Source organism: Lytechinus variegatus, chromosome 5 (genome assembly GCF_018143015.1).
Source record: "Lytechinus variegatus isolate NC3 chromosome 5, Lvar_3.0, whole genome shotgun sequence".
Taxonomy (NCBI): domain Eukaryota; kingdom Metazoa; phylum Echinodermata; class Echinoidea; order Temnopleuroida; family Toxopneustidae; genus Lytechinus; species Lytechinus variegatus.
This window is the reverse complement of record NC_054744.1, coordinates 45116761-45143248: the sequence shown is the minus strand read 5'-3', so window position 1 is coordinate 45143248 and position 26488 is coordinate 45116761. Positions and strand designations below refer to the sequence as shown.

General features: G+C 35.4%; 1 protein-coding gene across 13 annotated transcripts in view; it reads right to left on the bottom strand.

The window, feature by feature from the left end:
• LOC121416267 (semaphorin-6D-like) overlaps positions 1-26488 on the bottom strand; it is a 72231-nt gene that overhangs the window by 19877 nt on the left and 25866 nt on the right. For 11 of the 13 annotated variants that reach the window (XM_041609785.1, XM_041609797.1, XM_041609784.1 and 8 more), the window contains exons 3-15: positions 14423-14550; positions 13046-13225; positions 10006-10093; positions 9561-9680; positions 8308-8393; positions 6808-6949; positions 4841-4904; positions 4059-4212; positions 3100-3298; positions 1912-2134; positions 1346-1423; positions 979-1016; positions 530-532 (exon numbers count right to left, since the gene is read on the bottom strand). In XM_041609785.1, the coding sequence (XP_041465719.1) occupies positions 530-532; positions 979-1016; positions 1346-1423; positions 1912-2134; positions 3100-3298; positions 4059-4212; positions 4841-4904; positions 6808-6949; positions 8308-8393; positions 9561-9680; positions 10006-10093; positions 13046-13225; positions 14423-14550 (1503 nt within the window). The remainder of the gene's footprint in view (positions 1-529; positions 533-978; positions 1017-1345; positions 1424-1911; positions 2135-3099; positions 3299-4058; positions 4213-4840; positions 4905-6807; positions 6950-8307; positions 8394-9560; positions 9681-10005; positions 10094-13045; positions 13226-14422; positions 14551-26488) is intronic. The other 2 variants (XM_041609786.1, XM_041609795.1) reach the window with 1 other exon arrangement.

The following is a 26488-nucleotide window of genomic DNA, read 5'->3' as shown; positions in this document are numbered from 1 at the left end:
GTGACTGTATTAAGCAGTATAGTTTTTCTTTGTGATTACATTGATATATTATTGAGTTGTTTATTTTTTTCACTAATGATGGCAGTAGAGCTGATAGCATAAGCATGTTATAATGTTAACAAAAAGAGCTTTGATTTTGAATACCTTAATATGACATGAGAATGGAGAATATACATCATTAATTATTTTGCTTTTCTAGTATGAGCATGATTTTGTAGAATACTATAGATATATATGAGTTTGGATTAGTGTTCTATAACAGACCATCCTGCATGGTAACTCTTAACATCATGATTCCAAGTCTAAATGCAATCATTCTTCAAGACATAATGCAAAGATTTAACTATTCAACAACTAGAAATAGAAAATATCATAATTATGATACTGAATTTTCCAAAACTATATGACATGATTATTCGACATATCACAGGATATATATCCTACAATGACACATAAATTTATATAGATGAAAATGTACTTATGATTATGGAATAAGATTTATTGGTATGTAAATTATTCTGGAACTTACCTTCTATTGTAAGATAAATGAGGTCCAAGAAGGCCATCAAAAATAAGACCACGTGATATGGTGTAAAAGAAAGTAGAAAAGAGAAATATTAATGAAGATTAAAACGGCGACATGTTGAGAAAAATTGCCAAGAAATGACTCTTGTGAATAAGCCATAGTTATTCACGATATTCCAATGGTGGATCAGATCCAGTTAGATTGAAAAACTGGATCTTGTAATCTTATAATGTCATATAAATGAGAGGATGCATTCAAAATAATAATGCAATGTTTATTTTCTTAAACACCTTGTAGTAAACAAATTAACAATTTCATGTAATAACATACACTGTCCTTACACATACAAAAGTTTGAGTTGTGTGGCCTGTTTTCAATCAAATAGGTACTGGAAAACTGAAGTCTATGTATTTCATGAATTTACAATTTTTTCTAAAGAACATTATCTTTACCTGGACATTCCTGCATGTTACTGACATCTTGTTCATCACTGTAAGAGAAAAATATCAAATAAAGAATTATAGATAGTACTAGGATAGATGGAGGGGAAACAAAAGACAGGAAGAAAAAGAGAGAGAGGGACAGAAAAACAGACATGCAGAGTAGGAAGACATAGGCTAGGTCAGTGACAGGGAAATAAAACCTGTTTGAGAATAAAATTGATTTCTACATCATTAGGATTTCACCTGAAAAAAAAAGACCTGTAAAACTTCCTCACATACAATAATTTTCTTAAAACAAGATGGAATTCAACCAAGGCTTTTTTTCAATCTATGAGCAGTTCGTATTTTCCCAAAATACACAACATTGAATACTTACAATGCATTATCTCCCGTATACTCGTAGCATTCATCTGTTATACTATTCCACACACAGAAAGGATCTTGTGTACACGTACTGCAGGAAGATAAAAAGATATTAAGATAAAAGAAATCAAAGTAGATAGAAGTTGAATGTCAATGACTGAATTAAGGCTTTAACTGTATGAAAATAAACATGCCAGGGGCCTGTTGCATAAAACTTTTATTGTAATAAAACTCTGGCAAATAAACAAAAACTCTGGTAAACAAAATTATGCCATTGAAAATTACACATGAAAAAACATTAGCAAAAAATATGCCAGAGTTTTTTATGGCAAAAGTTTTTGTGTAACATGCCCCAGAAGTTATATTTTCCCCTCAATTTCTATGGTTTGCAATTCTGCATGGCCTTCTTCTTTTCACCTTCAAGATTCACTAACTTTTTTTCAAATATAAAATATAATACAATGACATATAACTCTAAGAGATGAATTAAGAATGCTAGACAAGGAGCAAATTACAGGGATAATACACATCTACATTTGTTGTCAACTAAAACCAAGTAAAAAAGCCCAACTAACTTACCAATCACTTGTATAGTTTATACATCTCTGCAATGGAACCTCTAAGATAGAGCTATTGGTATTAACAAGAATGACTTGCTTCCCTTCATGGTTGGTAACTGGCTCCATGTTAATAACTTTCTCACAGCTATCTTTAGGATGAAGACTTATCTCCTCCAAGAGATTAGTATGAACAGCGCCATCTTCAGTCTCAACTAGGACAACCTTTAAGAGTTTGCTATCATCTGTAGGGTGGGATAAAGGAGGATAAATTCTTGCTCTGTTTCGCTACTGAACTGAGGGGCATTTCATGTTTTAATTAATAATTACCATAGGAACGGTGCTTTTTAGTCATCTCAAAATTGAAATCAAGGAAGTTGTTGAATCAGACAATTTGTCAGAAAAAAAATGTTATTGATACCCAGGACTCATTGGCCCGTATTCTGAAGTCGGGTTTAACTTAAACTCAGGTTTAAAGTTGTGGTTTAACTATGGAAAGCCAGTTGTTACATAAATCTATAACAGTAGAGGTTCAATGTATCAGCTCTTTGACTCCCAAAACATCATTAACTGCCTGGAAAGGATAAGTATGACAGTTGTCTTCACCATTGAAGAATTAGTAAAGAGCACAGTAAACATGACAAGCATTCAATGTAAACCAAATTTTGAAACGTCTGGCTTCCCATAATTTTAGCACAGAGTTAGACCATGGTCTAAGTTAAACCTGACTTCAGAATACGGCCATTATGTTAGATTACGGAAAGGGTATGCAGAAGAGAAAATGGGGATGGGGTAAAAATGAGATGACATGAGAAGGAAATAGATTAGAAGAGAGAGAATTATCCAAAGGTTTGATAATAAACTATGAAAATTTTTCTGATTCTTAACGGAACAGATATCAGGGCTTGGATTAATATTTTGGATAGAGATAAGAGTGAGAAGAGGGAATGTACGATGAAAAGAATTAAATGAAACAAGGAGAAAATAGAAGTGAAAGGGTAAAAAGATTAACGGAAAAGTCATATTATACAGGAGGGAGAGGAGAACCAAGAATGGGATGAAGGAGGAAGAAAAGAAGATTGAAGAAATAGAAGTGGTGGAGGAGGAAGAGAAGCCAAAGAATAAGATAAGGTAAGAATATCAGAAGAGGCATATGATGGTGGTACAAAACAAGGGAGAAAAATGAAGAACAGAATAAATTCAAACTCACCTGTTCCGAGGAATAATACTTGGTAATTACTATCAACGGCTCTTTGGCTATGGACCATGATCTGTGTTAACCTGTAGTCTGCCCTCGTGAGTGTAAAGATAGGTAGTGGGTTCTTGTGGGTTGGTACGGCTTCATGCATGAGAGGGTGAGAGGATATCCATTGCAGTAAAGAAGCAGAACTTTGGTAGTCGGCATCACACTGGAAAGAAAATGATAAACAAAAATATATTTCTTAAAGACGGGAAGTATCACTGTTCAATATATCAACAGACACATAAGGTGTATTATTTGATCATCATTTCAATCAAGGCCACTAATACTAAGAGTAAGATATGTGACTAAACATGAATATTAGGCAAAATCTAATGATGGGCAGCTGCCAGCTATTCAAACAACCCCTCTAGAATTGAGATTGACGTTATTAATCCAATGCAACTAAATAAATTCCCCATTAATGATAAAGCAGAAGGTAAATTTCATCCTTTATATTTTGTATAGTTAAGACTTGTCACTAGTAAGGGTAGCCAAGGTCATGGGGATTTATGGCCAGTCATCAGCCACCAGCGTTTTCTCATGATGCTTTACTGCTTTTTATTCACAAAAGGAGGAATTACACTTGATTTTCAAACACTGTATCACAGGGGGGGAAATACATCAATTAATTAACAAAGTAATATAAACAGGATTTAGAGTCATAAAGATGAAAGGTAATAATAAGCAGGGGCGGAAATCTCTCCCAAAAGGTAGGGGGGACAAGGGTCTTGACAAGCAAAAAAAAAAAAGGTCATCTCGTCCCAAAACGCAAGTTTTATTCCCATTTTGAGTGATATATTTCTTAGCATCACCGCAGACCCAAAATAGTAGGGGGGACATTTGATATTGTGTTCCCCCCTACTAGTTTGAGTAGGGGGGACACGTCCCCCCTGGGATTTCCGCCCATGATAATAAGAGAGACTCACCAATCCTGGTCTTGGGGGTGTTGGTGGTGGTTGTGGTGGTGGGGAGGCGGGATACCACGCCCCTCCTTGTTGCTCTTTAAACTCTCCTTCATTCATGATAGTTCTTATCTTATTCAGACTGAATACACATACAGCTGAGCCAGGAATCTCATGTCTATATAACAGACAATAAAAAGGTTAAATGAATGCTAGTCTTCATATAAGAGAAGGTTGACCTGTCGCATGCAACTGTATTCCAGGAAAACAGGCAGAATTTATTATTTTCATTCTTGTCTTTAAACTAACAAAAACCCCACTCATTTTTTGAGGCGGTTACATCTGAAAGCTCTACCAGTGCAGAATACATACCAATGGTTAAAATTAAAATGTTACTCTCATCATTAATAATAATAATAATATATGTGATTTGTAATGCGCCAAATCCACTCCGCAGAGTGCCCAAGGCGCAGTGAAAGAGGAAAGAAAGAACGAAAGAGAACAGGTACAAATATAATAGTAATAGATCCAGGAACAATTAAGAGTAAGAGGCATTGAATAGACGAGTCTTAAGGTAACGTTTAAAAGTATCAATGGACGTGCATTCACGGATTGTCAGGGGAAGACCATTCCATAGAACAGGGCCAGAATGAGCAAAAGCCCGAGCCCCCATGTCTTAAAAGGTTTTTGAGCAGGAACTCACAAATTCAAATTACATTTCAAATGTTCAAGGTCAATGTGCTCATTTCACTAATTATCAGAAAACTGGCAACACATATTTCAAAATTGAGAACAAAATGACTTACCCTCCGGTAGTGAAGACTGTATAGAAGAGAGTATCATTTTCAGATTCCACCATTTCAACATCCTCTGTCATTAAGATAAAAATAAGAACCAGAGTCCAATTATACAAATACAACTTAGTCGAAGGTTCATATTATTCTGAGACATCAAGCTTAAAGTGATTGGTTAACATTGGTTTGACTTACAAAATCTGAGCTAGAAGGTCACACTTGTCACCTGTGTCTGTGATATGTTCCAAAAATGAAGCCCAGAAAAAATTGCGTTCGAAAATGATTATTTAGTGCTTCAAAAATTGAAATATAAAGTGACCGGAAACACCATCTTAATTTCATCCCATACACTTATGTGTACTATTTAGGTGTCTATAAGACGCCTATTTACAAAATCGGGGTTTGCCTTGTAGTTTTAGCTTTTTATTCTCAATAATGGTTGTTTTCAGGGTTTATTAGTTCTAATACATGCACTTGTACACATGTTTCATCTTGGTTTGAGAATTTTTTAAATCGGCTGCTCACAAAGTTAAACAATACCTTTAAATTTGCTCATGACTTTGGTACTTACGGTCACTTCTAGCTATATCAGCAGGTGGGACCTAGCTATGAAGGTGTAAAGATAGTGTTTATCAAGTTCCCATGGATATACGACACATGATGGGTTGAGTGAAAATAACAATTGTCATTGTGAGGCACATGGAAGAATTGCATTTAGACGGCCTAACATGTAAACTTTAAGCATTCTCTATGTAGGCTAGAGCTATTGTCTCTGTCTTCATTGAGATCATATATATCCTGCCTTTTCAGTTGATTATTTGTTTAACCACTTGCGAACAACACTTTGTCCTCTTATTATAAAATGTTTGGAAAACAGAGCATTTAAAGTAAAGATGAAAACATAAGTTCTCATGGGTAAAATCCATTACAATTTTCTTGGAAATGGTTTTAATCGTTTCTATTAGGCATTACACTTTAGTCATTAAGAACCTTAATTGGAATGCTTCATAGGAAATTGAAGTAATCAAAAGAAATTAGTTCATATGAATTAGCCACCAAATTAATAAGTAGCTATAAACTGCAGCAATCAATCAGCCGAATGAGATCAACTACAAATTCCAATTAAGCATCAGTTGTCGAAAATTGTACTTGAATTAAATTACTTCTTTCTTATGCCACAATCTTAAATAATGCAACACATTCTGCATGACAAATATGAGAACGAAGAGAGTTCTAAATTCAGACGGGAATGAATGATGATTACTTTTCCACAAATCTTAACGAGCTTTCCAGAAAATTCTTCTGACAGGTTTTAGTTATGCTGACAGACAAGAGTAGCTTTCATCACCGCTGACAAATGGTTTTAATTCTTCTATTCCACAGCCCGGACAATATCATAGTCCTTTCAATGCCAATGTCTAATCCCCTATGCTATCATAATTGTATGAGATGCGTTTTGGAGGATTACAAAGTAATATTGCAGCTTTTCCCTAAGGAAATATGGCATGAGATACAACAATGCTATCTGGGCTTAATTGATATCTATTTAGGGAAACAGTTGATTAGGATACGAAGGACAGAGGAATAAAGGATTGACGGAGAGAGAAAATGAGGAAAGTCTTAAAGGAAAGAGATGGATGACATGGGGAAAGACAAAATGTGAAAGTAAAAATGGAGAAGGAAGGATTCTTAGGAACCAGAAGGGGAGAAGTATCTGGAGACTTTTTTCATAAAAAATAAGAAAGGATGGAAGGAAGGAAAACAAGAAAGGACAAGAGTGTAATAAAGGTGAAGATCAAATGAGTGACAGAGAGGAACAGAGAAAAAGATATGAAAGCTAGCAAACAAATAATAAGTGATAAAGGGTACAATAATTAAAAGATAGAGATGAATAAATAGCAAAGGAAGGGAAGGAGATTGGACAAATATACATTTTATGAAAAGGAATGAACAGAGAGAAAATATATATATATACTTACGGAGGAAGTGGAAGTAAAATGGAATTGCTCCAGGTAACGAACAGTTTAGACGAATCTTTTGGAAGGTTGTCCATTCATTAACCGATATCCAACTTCCTCCTTGGTCATTCTTACAAACTTTAGCAACTCTGGAATAAATACCCTGTTAAAATACAAGCAAAATTCTTAAATAAGTCAGCAGGCTGAATAAGCAAATGAATAACAACAAATAAATACAAAGAAATCCTATCAATTACAAATAGGTGTAATTGTAAATGCATGGGTGCACTAATGAATGATAGATTTAGTGGATCAATGGATGAATAAATGAAAGAAATCACAATCATTTCATTTCTTTCAAACAATTTCACTGGCATTCTACCTTCTGGAAACACCATAAAATGAGACCTTTTTTGCAAATAATGCTTCAAATATATTCTACATTAGTAATACACTCTGGCATTTTCTTGGCTGTGGCCAATCTGTTTCAAACCCAAAATGAAATCACAGCGTAATAGCTGCTAAGTACACAAGAACTTATAACACACACGGAGCGTGAGTAATCAAAATTCCTCACTAATATATTGAGTTACTGAAGCATGTGCTGAATGAGCACAGCAGTATAGCTTTGGAAAGCTGTATCAGGTCTACGGATACTTTACTAAGAAAATTTCATATCGTTACTTCAGGTGTATGAAGGAATGCAACACCAAACCAAATAATCAAATGGCAATTTGAAAATGAGAGTAATTATAATTGAATGAAGAATGTAAAGAAGCACAAATAAACGCATTTGAAAATACATGTATGCTTTGATCAAGACATAAATTATGCAATATATTGTCTTGACTATGTAATCTCTTTCGAGTCATGTCTATCATTAATTTACTAAATATGAAGAGTTCACTCTACAACAAACAAGTTAAAAGAAGATGCTGTTTATCCGATTTGCCTAGTAAAAATCAACTGATTATTTGTCAAGATATACTGTATATAATCTAATAAACTTGTTTGTTTGCCTCATAATAAGAGTCATTTTACTCTTCAATAAATCAACATGGAGAGCAAAATTTGTTTATTTGCTTTTCCAGATTCAATCAAAACATTCCATTGTTTAGATTACAACAATATGAAAAATAAAACTTGAATTGTAATCCTAGAAGTATGAAAATTGAATGGTTAATGTCACTGCAATTTATGTTGTTTAACTGACATTAATCACAATGTTCTCTCAAAAGCCATAATGTTTATATCACACTATCAATTGTACAATGTATGACCAAACATGCATGTAATATGAGATTTGCAGGTATGAAGTATCAAAAGTCAACCCTTGAACCCTTATGATGTAAACAGTGTCAGGTAACTCTTGACGTACAAGCACTTTTTCGTCTCTTTCAGACATTGAAGCTGTTTATTGAAATTGGACCATAAAAACTGGCATGATATATTGCATTGAATACAACAATCACATGTTGTTTTATGTACAGTAGTCATGACAAGACTGGACTCATTTCTTACCTCTCCTGATGTGTATTCCACTGCAACCTCTCTGAAGAAGAACAGAATCCAGTCTCCTACATCAAAGGACTTTATAAATGCTGGAACTGTTGGGGATAAATAATGGAGTGAGTTATGAACATTTCAGAATGATCGGACACCAACAGATATATACACTCAACTATTTTCAAGAGATATTAATATTTTGTTTCGATCTTTCTCATCATCAAAGTCTTTAAAAAATTGCTTGTTAATTCAAATTTTCCATTAAAAAATATTCAGACAAAAAATCTTCTGATTGTTCATCAGTCCCTCTGAGCTTCATCCAGAAATTCAACTAGATATCAATATTCCTTACAGAGGATTTTAGTCCTTTCTTTAAAAGAAATAAAGATGACAATATACATCCATGTTTTTCTTCTGCATGGCTATAGCTTTGAGACAATGTACTTTTCATGTTTCATGAAGTCGATAAACAGGATGTCTCTTTTTTTATTCAATTTCAACATCATAAGGGAATAACAGCACAATAATGTAACAAAATAACCTTCTAAAGAATTCTGAATCAAATGCTGTAGCAATAAACATTCAGTAAACATGAACAATACCTGGCCACACGATATTTGCTTTTGAGATAAATGACAATATCTTTATTTTTAAAAAATCCCCCAAAGCATGACTGATTGTTCTTCAATATAGCATTCTAACCTACTCCTACACAGCTGACTCGTATTTGTAAATGATTTTTATATTTTTCAGTGAAAAAGTCTAAGTTTCTTTGGATATGAGTTCGGTATTTGGCATGAGGTCATGTTTCAGGTGAATGCAGAAATTGGATCATAAAGCAATTTTTGTTACAACATAATAATACCAGGGGGTGTTTCACAAACATTTAAGTATGACTTAGAATGCCAAGTTGCGTGCGGTATAAAAGTCATGGCCGGACTGGTCAGATCATGCCAAGAGGACGCGTGCACTACTGCTATCAATCCTTTAAGTGCAACTCTAAGTCATACTTAACTCTTTGTGAGACACCCCAATGTTCTGTAAAATTATTGTATTTTCAACAAATATTGCTGTGATCCAGCTCCTGCATTCATCAAAAACATGTCCTCATGCTGAATTCCAAACTGAGGTCCAAAAGAGTGACATAACTAGAGTAAATCTCAGATTAAAACTATAACACTGATATATTTTCATGGAAAAAATAAACAAACTATAATTCGCACTAAGAATCTTTCTGGCAGAAAACCAAACACACACAATAGACTTACTCTTGAGCCATGTTGAGTCCATTATTTTAGTGTAAAGTACTTTTTGTGTCCCTTGCGATCTGAATATAACTGAGTCTCTAGCAGTATAGTCCCTGGCAACACCTGTGTATAGGTTACCATCTGATAAGAGAGAGAGAGAGAAAAGAAAATTGAAGTTTTCATTAATCATCTAATGACAAAGATAAGAAAAAAAACTTGTAACGAGTGGCTTTAATATAATTGACTTGTTTGTTTTTATCAAAATACATATTAGTGTGAAACATCAATACAGGAGCAACAGAAAAATATGCCATATGAATGTAAATTATTGAAATCTTTATTAAATAAGAATTCATAGCTTTCATATCTTATCAATAGAACCTGTAGATGTGCTACATCAAGATGAATTTGAAATGATTGAATGCTATTTCACATGATACAACTCTATGACAAAAAAAATCTTTACCTGCAAAGAGAGCTGTACCCTCTTGCTTGGGGTTGAAAGGACTGATAAAGGTTCCATCTGATTCTACATAGTCTTGGAGAGACGAATCCTGAAAGAAAATGATATAAAAAATATTGATAAGAACAATAATTATCATCTATCTCTGTTACCATGACAACCATAACAACAGACAATCTACTTTCCACCTAGCTTGTTCTAGCAGCCCAAGGGGCGATACTGAAAAACTTACTTTTAATAAGCATCAAATTTGCTTACTATGAGGAATTCTAACTTGAAAACATTCTTGACACTGTAGCATCGATTGATTTCCTCCGTCCGTCAAACTCAATATCGCAACGGGTCCCGATGTTGTTATCAAACGAGAAATCTTACAAGTCGATTGCCATGGTAACCAGCAAGCGTCAGCTGGATTCTTCCTCACTCAATTTACAAAGAAAAAATGAACAACTATGAGAAAGGGGAAGATGAGGAAGGGGCTTGTTCAACGATTCTCCCTCTAAAATTCAGAACATATTGTCAGAGGTCAGAGGTTGTCAGATGACAAACAGCTCTCGAACATTTTAGTGCCAATAACGCACTTTTCACACTTATGATTTGATGAGTTAAACAGAGATTTGGGGGGTAGTGCTGTTTCATTTAATTAGAGACTCACACCCAGTGCTTTGTAATGGATGATGACTGAAGCAATATAATGTTCACTTTGTCTCTTGTACACCTGAAAGGTGTTAACTCAGATGCAAGTATGCAAGTCATTCAAACTTATTAACTTCTCTCAACTTAAATGCAAAGACCCAAAGCTCTATTTTATATCGACACGTAGCTTTCAATTAAAGAGAAGTAAATTTCAGATATATCAGAATTTTGAGCCTAAATTTATTATCTAAAGATGCATCTTTCATCAAGAGTAAAGCCGGTCATGATTCATCATCCTGAATGCATAGAGGAGGTGTAAAATAATGTGACGCTGGGATATTTCACACAGTAAGAAAGCATACACGGGTCGATCAGCCGAGAATCCTAGCTTTAACCTTGACAGAGAAAGCTACGGAGAGCGTGAAACTACGACTGTGAGGTGTCTTGCGCTGATTGCATTATCAGCTACAGCGTCCAAAACCAAATTGAAAGCTTCCGATATCCCTTACTACAACCAAATTCAAAAATTGGATGTGAATTACTGAACAAGGCTAGCTATATATGATTGATTGCTAACCCATGATAGCAAATGTAATTAGGACTGTGAGTGTTACAAAAATTGAAATTGGTCAGCCGTTACTGGAAATTAAACATAGGCAATTTACATTCATGGAGGAGAATGATACTGCACAGATAACAGTCTACAAAACAAAGTACAACGCAGGAAATGGAAAAGTTAATTCAGTACATGAAGCATTCAGCCGCTCAAAAACTCTCATTTTGATCAGATGAACAAACATTTAGATTCAGTACGCGTTTCAGGCAAGGGCCTCAAGTGTGCCCCCCTTTTCACGTCTGATGTCTCCCTCCTGCGTGCTTAACTTCATCAATTTATTCTTCTTTAAGTTCGGCATGATGGTATGGGCACCCACGCAGCAGAGATGCGTTTAGCATAAATTGATCAAGCCTACTGATCACTATCTGTGACTGACATGATCCCAACCATGTTCACACTGAACTAAATTCATTAGTATCTATCCAGTGTTATATTGGGTAGTGAGAACACACTTAAAAAGCATGATGTGTGGAGGTTTAACCAACAATTAGTACAATATGAAGTTTGGTACACCAATATCAGTTCTCAAAAAGACAGTAGGAATTGTGGTGCTGCACAGCGGCTGCCAGGCCCATGATCGATTGAGGAAAGCAAATTTTTGGAGTATTTCATTTCATGTTTTTTGGGACAATAAAATATGGATTTTCTTTTCATACATGTTGCATATAATTAACAAATATCATTATTATTGATAAGATAAATAATAAGGATAGCAATTCTCATGCCATATCTGTTTCAATTTTATTCTAATGCAAAGAAATGATATCAAAATGCTTGATCTATGTATTGATTTATCGATTATACCATGATATCAATCTAAACCTCCACTATAGATTCACATCAGATTTCATTTTATTTTACTTGTTTCGTTTTCATAAAGAAAACGAGTGGAGATTAGAATCTGATTTCAAAATGGGGAAGTTTTGTGCAAAACTTATTTCTCATGATATACAGTTGGGCACTTTAAAGTTTAGTCTCCAGATTATATGTATCGCATGATCAATGAGAGCATGCAGGATCGTCATCTAGAGGCTTGCAAAAGACAGCATGAATCCCCCATTCCTACTCTCTCTCTCGCTCTGACATTTTTCATTACGAGAGGGCTGTAAACATCACACCAATTAGATGTGGAGTGGAGAGAGATAGCAATGAGTCAACATTCATGGCTGGATGAATGTTCTTCTCCAAGATTTACTGTCAGGCTTTAGGGGTTGGGGCAAGCGTAGGGGGTGAAACATTTATTCTCAATAAGGGCCCCCCAGTAATATTTGTTTTTAGTATTCATCTTCTGTGCTAGAGTTCAACACAGGCATTTCCAAATTTGTTTTGAAACCCTGCATTTCCTTTTCAAAGCCCCCATACATTAAGACAATTGCATGAAATCAGCGCCAGAGCTTGATAAAGAGGGTAGCCTCGGAAAGCTGAGGAGTTTTGCTGCTTGAGCAGATACAAGAAGTCAATTCTCTCTCATCTATGGCTTGCCTCTTGAGTCATTTTAAAACGAACGGTTGAGAATCAATGGACAGAACACCACGATCAGCGTTTATAAAGTCTAAATGAATCATTAAAAATAAACATTCCAAACTTGTTTTCGCTACCACTGTTTCATGTTAAAATTTTGGACTTTCCTTCGACATTTATTTCACTGGAAATGTTTGTTTGTTTGATTGTTTTATGTGATTTTTTTTCAGGAGGTATTACAAGTTCGCCATGAGATATCTGTATGATAGGACACTGCTTAATACCAAACATAAAAAAAAGTCACCAAAAAGAATGGAAGGTACAACTTACTGTGAAGTATCTACACTTGGGTGACTGTGCATTGGTCCCACATGCAAACAGCCTGTTGTTATCTGCAGAATTCATCTGTAAAACCTCAATAAAGTTCTGACATTCCCACTGTTCAACACCTTTCATTAAACAGTTCTCAATCGTCACATATTCAGAGGACCAACTGTAGTTCTGGATACCCTGCAGATGCAAATAAAAAAAAGAAAATATAAAGAACATATACCACCTGAAATCTTTAAGCCAGTATCTAATTGTCAAATATTCCATTTTTTTAATTGATGGAGCTTAAAACATATACCCATAGACACACTTCTTGTGTAAACAAGCCCAATATTCTCATCAGCTAGATGAGATTATACAACCAGGGACTATAAAACATTAAATGATCTCCATAAGTTATCAAATCAGAAGATATTATGTATGCAGGTTTCTTAAAAGAAAGCCAACAATTATGTACAAGCAACTATTTACGATGTTTTCTTCCCTAATATGGGATGCATTTATAATCATCATCATCAGGTGACGATGATGTTTCCCAAGAAAATTTGATTTTTGCATTACATGCTGATTCAACCTAAGGTTCCCTCCAGCAATTCTGATTATAACAATGCCAATTTGCAACAGCTGACCAGTATAATGACTCTCATTTGGTGAGCAATAGTAACTGCTGTTCAACGGATCTTGGCACTGAATATTGATTGTTCTATTAAACTAGGAAACAGTTTTAATTTGTTGAACTACTTTTTTTTCATATACTGTATACTCATCAGAGAGTAATTTTGTTTGTAAAAAAATTACAGCAAGAGAACTAAACCAACCATGCAATTCAACCATTAATAAGAAAGGAGGGATTCATATATATTGTAGAAATTATTGGCAAGTTCATTTTATGATAACATAAAAGAACAATGCTCTAAGAAAATGATATGGTGGTTTTCGTAGGCAGGTTCCTTCATCTATACAGGTGGATTTGTAAGATTGAGTTTGAATTACGGACGTATCAATAAGCATCCTTCCACCACCACCACCACCACCTTTCAGTCTTCTATTTGTTTTTTTTTTTTTACTTCATCTTTTCCTTTTAGTATACATAATATATTAAGTTGCATTATATTTTCGCAATCATTTCAAGTTTTGATGTTTTTAAATCTGTACACTCTATGTATATATATGTGTAAATTGTACGCAATTCAGCCTTTTGGCTGCAAAGTGCAATAATTTTGAATAAAACCTTTTCAATTTTAATTTCAATTTCAACCCTGCATATATATTATTGGCAAGTTCATTTTATGATCACATAAGGAAATGATATGGTGGTTTTTATAGGCAGATTCTGTCCTCTATACAGGTGGATTTGTAAGATTGAGTGAAATATACCTGTTGGCTGCCGAGCGGCTCTTCCAAGTTGATTTGATAGAAAGCATTTTGAGCTCCGACCATCAGCAATCTCTGTTCATTGTTCAATGTCATAGATCCAAAATGTTGACCTTGGAATGATCGGAAATCTGGAAGAAAACGAGAAAAAAAAGGACAGAGAGTTATATTTTTTGTATTAAGATGTATTTGTACTTTTATTTTCATTATTACATGAACATGTACACACTGAAGCACAATTATATAGAAAATAAATGAATTAAGACAGACATAAATGATGTGTATTAAACAAAAATCAATTTCATTTTGAAATTAATGAAAAACTACAATTAGAATCAATATCTTGCATCTTTATTTCAAGGGGGTATGATTGGAATAAAAATTAGCTTTAAACAAACAATGAGAACTGCTTTCAGATTCCAATAAATAAATCATACCAAAAACAGAGATATGGATATTATAAAGGCCATTCAATCTGCTTCCCCTTGACAGTTACAACATCTCCACTGAGATGAAACTTGGGGTCATGATGATGAAAAATGCTATTATTGATTTCGGTTGTCATGAATATTTTACTATCATGTTTCATTCTTCATAATGGGATTGACTGGATCCATGAATTATTCATTTACAGCATCCCCTCTCTCCCTCTCCATTGCTAACAGGTTCATTCAAAAGAAAAACATTGTGCCACGGTGAGCCTCCCCGCTCGATGCGTTATTTAAAGGCTTCTTTCCAACAAATGACTTGAACTCATGAGGTGTGAAATTGGGGGAAATAAAGAAGAAGGAAAGAGAAAAATGGCAATTCTTTCCGCAATACGCCAATTGGCCATGCAATGACCCCGTACATATAATTTGCACTGTTCATCAAGTTTAGAATAATATCCATTTTGAAAAGGATATCATTATTTCTTGAATCAAGGTGTCGATTTAGGTGTAGAGAGGGGTCCAATTTTTCTTGTGGTTGGTAGAATTTTCCCATCCAAACATGCAATGCAATTTAACCAGGTCTTTCAGCCAAGCTGTTAACGAGATTATACACTTTACCCATACAGTGCTTGGCTTGCATGTTGTAATGCATTATTTGCTGTAAATCATAGAGCATTATTAATTCAAATTTATGCTTCATTTTGATGGTGCGTATGACTCATCAGTGGGGCTTATACCGCAAACAAACCATTAATCAATCCTACTCTTGGACACTCGTTTCCGATACTCTCTCTCTCATCAACGGCTAACGCATCTCAATTTCACTCTCCCCCAAAATCAGGGAGTTTGCGCTCAATACACCAATTTGTGTGAGTTAGCTCATTACGACCATGGGACAGTTTAGAATTCATTCCCTGCTCATGCAACGTTTCCATTTATCTTATTGGATTATTGAGCGGCTATCCTGGAATGCCTTTTGACTGCTCTTATGGTAAAACAGATCAATAGTACAACACATGTCAACTGCCCTCTTTATTCATCTCTTAATCAATGAAGAACTCAACTGTGAAGCATTTAAAAACACTCCTGGATAATCCAAGGGTTAATTATTGATGATCTTGCCACATTCTAGGTCTCGCATGAGGGACGCTCTATACAAGACTCTAAACGCGGAAAAAAAATGGTTATAAGGATGACAAGAAATGAAAGACTTTAACTAAAATAGGACACTCTTCTCATCAGTTCAATGAGATATTGACTGATTAAGAGCTATGCAGATGGGGATCGATTCAACATCTTGAAAGCTCTAAATGTGGACAAATTTAAGAAAGAAACAAAATACAACTACTACAAATAAAATAAAAGAGAGCAAGGGAAAATAATAATCTATAGAATTTGATATCAAGTTGACAGAGAGAGAATTTAACAATATAGAGTGTATGACATAGCGTGAGAAAGAGATTGAGAAAAAGGAGGGAGGAAGCAACAAAAAGCAAGAGAAGGAAATAAGAACAGAGAGATAGCATATTAAAAAGAGAAAAATAGTGCAGAGTAAAAAAAAAACTTGAAAAGCAAATCATCATCAAACAGATACTACTTAACAGAACCATGTAGCATCTCTATGAAAAGAAGTATCTCAAAGGAAGAGGATTCAAAGATAAATTGACATTCCTTAGATCACAGTGTTGTGTCCTAGAAACTTGGATTTGCACATCTCGACCTTTGGTGCTAATATTCAATCCTAGCTTCATCCTTGTGTACTTAGTACACAGCCTAGGGGTGTTGTCATGTTCATTGGCATAGGATAATACACTAGACCTGTTTGCCGCCTCAGACATGGAGAGTAAGATCATCTCATAAGATTTACTGAGAAAGAAATCAGTAGCTAAGCAAGTATGTTTGACAATTCTTAACCAACTGACTGCTGAATTCTGCCATCCCAGTAGATCTTAAAGGGGCAATCAACATGTTTCAATTAGTCAACATGATTATTTTTTCATTTGACCGACCAAGTAAAATGAATGTTATTTGTTAAACTATACAAATATCATTTGAATAAACCTATCTCTGAACTGGTAAAAAAAATCAAATGAATATAATCGCCATCACAAGAATAAAGTTTCAATAATGCATATTTCTCAACAATTATATTTATTTAACATGCCCAGAAGAAGAGAATGACATTTCCTTCCTTCTTCAAATGGGTTGAAAAAATAATTACGGTCTTTTTTCATTTGGTAAGAAAACATCAAAGATGAGGAAATGATCCAAGCATGAAAACAAGGTTGACAGACAGAGGAAACATTTGAATACTGTTATTGTCACCCAACAATGGAAAGACTAACATCAATGTCTTGGCAAGCTTTCCAAGACTTCATAACTTCTATACTGACAAACAGATGTAGGGAATGTGTTCCTTATTATGTGGCATGACTGTTTTTTACGTTTCATTCCTCGTTCTGCTAAAATTGGGCTGTTTGGTCGATGAGTCAGAAACATGTTCACGGATACTTAACAAAGTTGTAATTTATGGAATTTATATCAAAAATAGGAATTAAAAAATTCATTTAAAAAATGTATCGAATACACAATACCGGTGGTAGGTTAAAGGGATCTACTGTACGTTTCTAATACACCTTTTCTACCCAATACTCCAAAGATTTCTAAATACATATACATGTAATAAAATAACTATATCTATCACATTATACAAAGCCAGGTGAGGTAATCCTCTATCGTTATGAATATTAAATACATTTCTGATACAGTAAAGTAGCAAGGTTATTTTCTATTGCTTCCTTTCTGGATAATTAAATGTCAGCGTCATCGCAATCAATAGAGGATATTGATTCCTCCTTTCCGGGGAGCAATTTGATATTAATACTGAGAACAGGTAGCTCAAATTCACATGGATATTACTACCAGTATTAATGAAATTTGAGTAAATGAAAGCTTTATAATTATGCTCATCTATATTTAAAGAAGATGGGAATGTACTTTGATGATATGAACAAATTTGTTTGTGTTTTAATGTTTAAAGTGCATGCTACTTCTGCTTCATACCCACAGGCCTGCTGAGTATAACTTGTTTGAACTACACTATACAACACGTACTACATGTATACTGTAAGCCTGGCTACTACCATGGGTGAGAGGGGGTGGTTGACTTGATACACTGTCAGATGAAATCAATCCTTTAAAACTTATAGACAAACTAAATCCACAGAATACTTCACTTTAATCCACTTTGAACTTGATTTCAGTGAATCTCAATCACTCCTGGAATGAAAAATAGAGTTGGACATCATCTACTAAAACTGCGATCTATGCAAAAGAAAATTGGCAAATAATGGGGAAATATTCCTGAGATGCCCATATCTAACCTGCCCCTTTGAGAATTCACCTGTCTGCTCTATGCGATGAAGCATTGCCAAGATGCATTATGGGAGTGGTTAATATCCGTCTCAAAACTCTTTGCCAAACTCTCTTGGAAGAGGAGGGATGCATCATTTTATCTAACATTAAAACTGCGACACTCTTCCGCATACATCTGCCAAAATCTCCACATACTTTTTCCTCGCTCAACTTCCTCTTTACATTAATTATAATCAGTTTTGAACATGAATATAGAAATTATCAATGTAAAATGTTCATTTTCAACAGAGAATGTTTGCCTCTCAGCAGGAGATGGCTTGGGATTTAATTATAATTACAAAATTGCGGTTTCTGGCAGTCCTCTAAACCACCAAAATATACACCTATTAATTCTTTATCTCTCAACACAGCTCCTAAATCTTGGCATTAAACACTATTTTGCATACTACACAGACCCACAATGCAATGCAACTTTCTTTTTAGTGTTTACATCAACAAACAACAAGGACCAGTCCCCCACATCTAATCATAGCTGTTTTTGTATTGACCTGTGCATTTGGCTAAAATTAAACAATACACTCTATTTTTCTGGAGTACTTTTCTTCCTAAGAGTTCTCAGACCACAGTAAGACCTGTTTTAAATGTCAACAGTCTTTGGTATATAGAGTCTGCATAATCATTGGTTGAAGAGGCTTTATTTCACAGAGTGTTACTCTATTGTTCATAGAACTCTGAATAGAGAACTCCCTTTAGGCTGGTCATCTATCAATGCACATTTTTTTTTCCTCATTTTTTTTCCTTATTCCTTCTACACGAACTTTCAAATCTCAGAGGCCTGGAAGGGCCACAAGAATAGGCACATAAACAGAGTTCACAATGGTAGGTTTACTTAAAGCAGTTGTTCCAGTGAATATGATGGAGTCCCTGTTTGTGATTGACTGCTTTTGAATAGAACAACTAACACAAAATTTCAATAGAACCACGAGGCTAGCAAGAGGGGGGCGGCCAATTTACAAAATCTCTAAAGAAGCTTACCAGAGCGATTTTTCTTTTTTTGCTTATTCACCCCACTGCTTGCCTTGAAGCCAAAAAGTGGAACTTCTGCATGAAAATTCACCCCAAAACTAAATTATACAACTCAACTTGATTATTGGAGGGTCACAATAAGTCAGATTTATGAGCATGTTTTTTTTTTACTCCATGTTTTTAAAGCCCTGGGAAAATATTGAAAATCACGCACTGAAGCAAGCTTTTGTAATGTGCCCAAATTGACGTCAAGATAGATGAAAATTAAGGTGATATCAAGCAAAAATCATCATCAATGTCAATGTTTGATGTCACTCATACAAAGCAGTGCAACTCTTGGGGGGTAATACTAAACCTGAAACTTTTGAGGCAAAACACTTCAAAAGTATTATTTATAATCCTGTAAATACTGTGTCATGAGAAGATATCTCTTTCCCAAGGATTCCTCAATAACGATGAATGTAATAAACAAAATAAGTTTTCGAAGTAACTCAGCAAAAGGTTACAAAAAGTGGCTGAAGTGTGGCCACCTAACAAAATGGTTGTACCACGTCAAAGAGGTTTGAGAAATCTCTATACCAGTACCCACCCAAACAAACCAAGACAGATTGCCACCAAGTTTTACTATTGCGGTGGCGCCCAACATCAACTTCGATCAGCAAAGAACAAAAGAGAAAGAAGATTTGATAGTCTGGTACTATATACTTGAACAATAGGAAGACAGGTTACAGTGATCAAATCTCATTATCAGAGACACAAGGAAACAGAATAGCTCAACTTGTTCATGGTTTCACAGGGCTCTTATCTTTTTGTTTATTCTTAATCAAAGCAAAGTATAGCAGATATAACCAGTCCTGTGGTTTTCAATCGCTATATTACATCCATGGGGTTCAGAGACATCATTATAGAGATCAGCATCGAGATTAGAATGAAACACAGACCGGCAGCCACTACTACGATTTCTCCCGGCAACAGATTTGAACAAATGACAGACAATCTGGGGATGCTAATCTCAAGACGATTTTTCACATTGTCAGAAATTGGGATATCATCATGGGAAAGTAGGTACTTCTGACCCATCAGAAAAATGTTGATCACCCACATCTCTTCAAGAACTCTTGGTGTATTTTGAAAGGTTTGATTGGATTTCACAAAGCTCCTCAAAAATGATGTTCACTTATCGATCTATTGTCAAAGACCCGTAAGTGGTCTCCTACGATCCAAAAGGGTTGATAAAAAGGTTTTACTTAAGTCGCTTTTCAATCCCTTCATATACTTCATTAGGTTTAAACTCTGCAGCAATATGTGATTTGAGTAACTGATCATCAATAAACTGTAAGAATAAGGACTTTAAAAAATCTTTGCTTTGATGTATGATTCAAGATGAAATAAATGGTTCTATTTATGTCAAAATCATTGTAGACTGTAAATTGAGTACTACATTCCATACCAGCGGAGGATGCTAGATGTGACTTCAGTCATAATCAAATGAAATGATAAATCTTTATATAGAGACTCCTACTCTACTTTGACATGGCTATGATGTATGATTGGATGGTGAAAGTAGAACAGAGGAAGAGATGAAGACTGATAAACGACCAGACAACATCTCTTCTGAAAACCTGTTCACACTGTAGATTCCTTCCCAGTTACCTGTTACTCCTATTCCCATATAAGATGCCTTACTGTAGGCCTAATGGCTGGACTATAAAAGAAAAATACCTAGATATTACCTGGAGCCTAAAAGGTAAATGAATGAAATGATACACGATGACAATATTCATGACAAAATTCCTTGTATCCAACACAGCAACATCATACAAACTGCCAAACCTCAGAAACTGAAAATCATTCTGGTTTGTTCATAATTCTGAAACCACCAATGTCTAGGGACAGTGATTTTCCGTTTCTAAAAATTGCCTTTTCCGTTTCAGAAAATCTCAAATTCCGTTTCAGCATGTCTGAAAACGGAAATTCCGTTTCCCCATAGACTTTGTGTACAAGAAAAATTGACAATTCCGTTTACATAGAAAACCAATACGCAACAAGTAGCGATGTCAAAATGCTAGCGCTGCTCAAAATTTGCATCTACCAATGTACTAACATCGCTTTAAAATCCATATTAATCGAAGAGATTCGAGCTCATAAAATATTTAGGGAAACATAATCAACATGAATATATTCTCACCTTTCATATTATTAGCATTATTTTATTGTTAAATGGGATTTTATCGCTGATTTGGGGACTTTTCGGACATCGTTTTGAGCAGTCGACGACTTCCGAATATCCGCCATTTTGGATTTGATGAATCACTGTGATCATTATATTATGACCGAACGTAGAGGGCAGCAACACACGGCCCGATTCTGCCTTCTATGCGGACGTAAGTGTAAACTAATTTGGATACGATCGAGAGGCTCGAGTGTAGTTACGATGTGTTGATTGTCATGATTGTTGTTGCAAAGTGAGATCGTGTTTTTTCAGTTGATATTCGTATTTTGTTGAGGATTTTGGATTAATTTCTGTTGCTTTTTTGTGCATTTTGAGAAAAAACATGTTTTCCGTGATTTTCCGTTTGAAAAGCCACTTTCCGTTTCAAACAGCCGATTCCGTGAATTCCGTCCGTTTTCCGCGATCGCGGAAAATCACTGTCCCTAAATGTCCCCTTAGCATTAAAAGATACAAATAAAGACCTGCACTTAATTTGAATAAAATTAGAAAATTAACAATGCATCAAAAATCTAACCAAGAATTTGATACTACCAGACAGTAATGTACACGGTTTAAAGGGGAGAGGTTATCCAGTATGTTAGGTTATCAGAAGACAATCATCTCAGAATACAACCTCTGACTCCAACAGATGCCTGTGAATCAGATAAGCTGATGCTTTCCTGCATGAATGTTTCATGTAGTCTCACCTCCCATCACCTGACATATCACCTGACCTAGCACAACCAGATGAGAGCCAGAAAGGCACAAGGGTTCAGGAGATAAGATACTATTGTTCACCAATAGACACCATGTGTTATCAGCTATCAGTCCAGGTGGGAAAAGGTTATTTTGTAAGACCATGAATATATACCCTTCTGGCACTCATCGTGTGGGGTTACAAATCATCCACCTGAGATGACAATTGAGTTGTTAAATTTTCTTGATATTAAGGATCATCATTTTTGTATCTTTTTGAAGAAAAGCGTTTTCACGTATATTGCTATTGAAGAATATATCAAATGCCTTTGCTTCATTTTGAATTCAAATAGGCCTGCATTCTCTCTGATTAGCAAATCCTTTTCTTTAAAAAAAAATTGTATTATGTTCAGAACCGGAAGGTGATAAGTCCATAAAGAGAACAGCTAACGTCTATCTGACTCTCAACATAAGACATCAAGAGCCTAATGTACAGTTACTAAACATGCACATACTGATCCAACTCTGCACAGGCATACCCTGAAATTTTACTCCGTTCAGTCCGTCACGATCTGCCCCTCTGAGCTTACATAGCGGCGGCGCTTGCTGAAGCAGGGATTATTAATCTTTCGGGGGAAAACGCTAGAGAAGATGTTTAATTCCAGGCAATATTCCCCTACTTATAATAAGAGGGTACGTTATTGGATTGGGTCCATAGGGTTCAATGTCAGACTGACTGGCTTCAACATTAACAGCAAAGCAAAGCCAAGAGGCAACTATATTCATCATTGATGTTATCCTTGCTAAGAGCTCAAAAAAGACTTGAAAGATTGAAATAATCGTTTCATGAATATTACAGACCAAAGAAATAAACATGCCGGAAACATTAATAAATCAATGTGGTGAATATTTTGCTATCTTTATCACTAAATCTGTCTTGCAAGATTATAATCACTACCTGGCATAAATGGATATTAGTGATTTATTCAAAACCGTCAAAGTCATTAGCCTTCCTTGATTCTGGAACCATTTCCCAAGCAGAAGATATAATTAAATCTCAACTAATAAACATCAGTTTCCTAAAGGTTTGAGACCTGTCAGACGAAAGAGTGCTAATTGAGCTAATACTACTCCACCCTCAGCCAAAGACACAAGACAAAATTAGCTTCATCTTTGATTTGATTACAGTAGCAGATTAACGCAATTAGTTTCTCCTCTATTACTCGTTTCACACACGAGAGCTAATGAGAACTTCCAATAGGGTTTGATCCAATAAAGGCTGAATATCGTATGCCCTAATGTTGACCTAAAATAATTGCTTTTGGTACAGGAATAGAAGCAAGTTAATTACAAGTACATTATTTGTCATCTGTGATTATACATTATCCCAGAGATAAGAAGAATCATCATCATGTATACGAATCACTGGTAATGCAATGTATTACTTATTACAATGGGTATGTTAAAGACATTAAGATGTAGAAGATTAAACAGTTATGCTCCCGTGAAATCAGTGCGGCTAAATGAGTAATTGATGACATATAGCTGGCTTTGTCATTAGATCAGTTCCATACAGTGTGGAACAGAAGTGCTCAGTCTAAAGACAACTGTGTGCTCAATAGTGCGCCATCATTATCTTTGTATTACAACTACAAGTTAGACAACAGAGTTCTAGAAAAAAAGTGAAAGTATTTCTTGTGTTTACAATAAAATTCCATAAACTACCACAAATCTATTTCAACAGGTGGTAATGATAGCCAGTTACTTCCACTTTCTTATTCCGAGAAGACAATAAGTTACTAGGGGTCAAAACCAAGAAGCAGGTTACAAAGAACCCATTGCTATGACAACCATGATACGCAATCACTATTGATGGTGGTGGCCTATGCTATCAGTCACATGATCACAACTCCTTCTACACAGGCCAACAGAGCTGCAGTCTCACTACGAGGAAGAAAAAGTGGTTTGGGGGACGCGGAAACCAAACCATTTTGGTACCCCCCTTGCGATGTACCCCTTCTTCTTTATAGGATGGTAAATCAGAGATAGTCATTGTGATTAGGGTGCAGTAATAATGGCCCAATCTCCTAAACCCTATTGAGAGTTCTTTGCCTCTAGCCTTCCTCCAAGAATCTTTGATTTTGTTTCCTCTCTTTCTGGTGCCGTAAGGAAGTGAGCGACACTGATATTGTAAACCATGTAAAACTAATCTTAAGCTTTCAGAAACAATTAATTTTGAAGCACATCACTTGTATATCATATTTCTTTTTAAAGTTATACAAGATTCAGAGACAAAAACATGTCTAGAATACGAAGACTACTAACTATAATTTTCCTTGAGATGATAACAGCTTTGATTCAGCTAGTTGTTTGTCACAAACAGGATTTGTAAGACACTACTTTGAAAGAAAATAAAGCAGCTTTACAAACTACAACTGTTGGCACAATGAGTGGCCATCAGCCCTTACAAGAGATGGCTTAAAATCACACCAGGTTACATCATGGCTGTTTGTTATTACGGCCATTTAGAAAATAAAAGATGCAGTTTGAATATCCCATTTTCTACAAAAATCAGATTGCATTTTATCTAAATGCGTGTTACAAATGTCACATTTATCACGAAGCTACACCGTCGAAAATCAAAACATGATTTGAGTTTCTTTCATATTGCACTCTTAACCTCTTGTTGATCTAGACGTATTTTCATGCGAAAAAAAATATTTTGCTGAGGGCATTTACATTTTGAAATCATTTCAAAATCCAATCCAATGTACATTACAATTATAATTCTTCATTCAAAATGTAGGGCCTATAACTTGACAAATTATAATAATAATAATAATATTCAGCATTTACCGTATATAGCGCTTAACACATCAGAACGACGTCTCTAAGCACTTTACAGATATATTATTACCCCGGTCATCGGATCATTGCATGCCCGCATACAATGTATGCACCTTCTCCACTCCCTGGGGAGCATTCCAACAAGAGTTCCAAGACTCAATTGGTAGGCATACTACATATAGGCTTTCACATCCTACCGGGTACCCATTTAACACCTGGGTGGAGAGTGGCAAAGTGTGGATTAACGCCTTGTCAAAGGACGCTAGGCCATGGTGGGATTCGAACACACAACCCTCTGATTACAAGGCGAGAGTCAGAACCGCTACACCACAACGCTTCCTTATTATTCAAATAAGGATGTATGGGTTAGTATGGGGGTGATTCAGAGAAAAACGTGCAAAGAATCAGTCAGTCATTATAACCATAAATATTGATATCCTTGTCACCATTCCAAGGAACCACACTTTGACAGGTTTGTAATCCATGTTTCTAAGAACACTCTCAAATCCAAGATGAAATACAAGAAAGTGAAAGAGGAAAAGTGAAAGAGAGAGGAGAAATCTGAAAGCCAAGAATTCCCCTACTGCTCCATGATTGAACCCTGACCCCTTGTTATTCTGCTGCCAAATAAGGGCATGCTGAGGTCCTGCTCTGCTTTCCACTGAAACTTGGCAATACAACACCTGACTGAAAAACTCTCCAATGGTAGTGTATGGATGCTGGTCTAATTTTGGCAGGACAGGTGTAGGCCTACGTGGACTTTAACAGTGAGTTAGGATACAAGAGGGAACATTCAGTCTTGTTTAAAGTCGGGGAAAAGTCAGACTGATGTTTGCAAGGGTTCGCAAACAATCATCAAAAACATGACACAGCGTAAGAAAGGCTTTATTGAATGATGCACTTACTGTATGTACAAGAGAGTACCAACAATATCTGTTGATGCTGGAACTAAAAGGGAATTAATAAACAAAAAAAGACTCAAGGTCATACAATGAAAACACTGATTCACCTCAGCAAAACTACATTTATAACCTTACCACATGATTCATGTTATTTCATTCAGTACACATTGTCAATATTTTGCTGAGGCAGAGTGTCAGTTTTTTTTTATAAATAAGGAAAAAGTATGGTAATATTTCATTCCACAAGGAAAACATGAAATTGGTTTGTGGCTACATGTGAGTAAATAGAATCATACCATAATTTGACACAAATTTGTAAGCTAAGAATGAGGAAATAAGCCTAAATATAATTTCCAATACCGTTATGTCAATGAATGTTACTGCATAGGCATATCACTCACATAGGAGAGTCCCTATAAAAAAAATGGTTGTACTATTACTAAGCAGTGAGTGTTTCATTTGCTTGTCAATATTTCATTGAGCGCAGAAAAGCTCCAAAGACCAGAAGGTCAATGATATTGATTGGTCACTAATGACCTTTTAACTCTAGACTTGAAAGATCGACAAAGTGCATGATTAT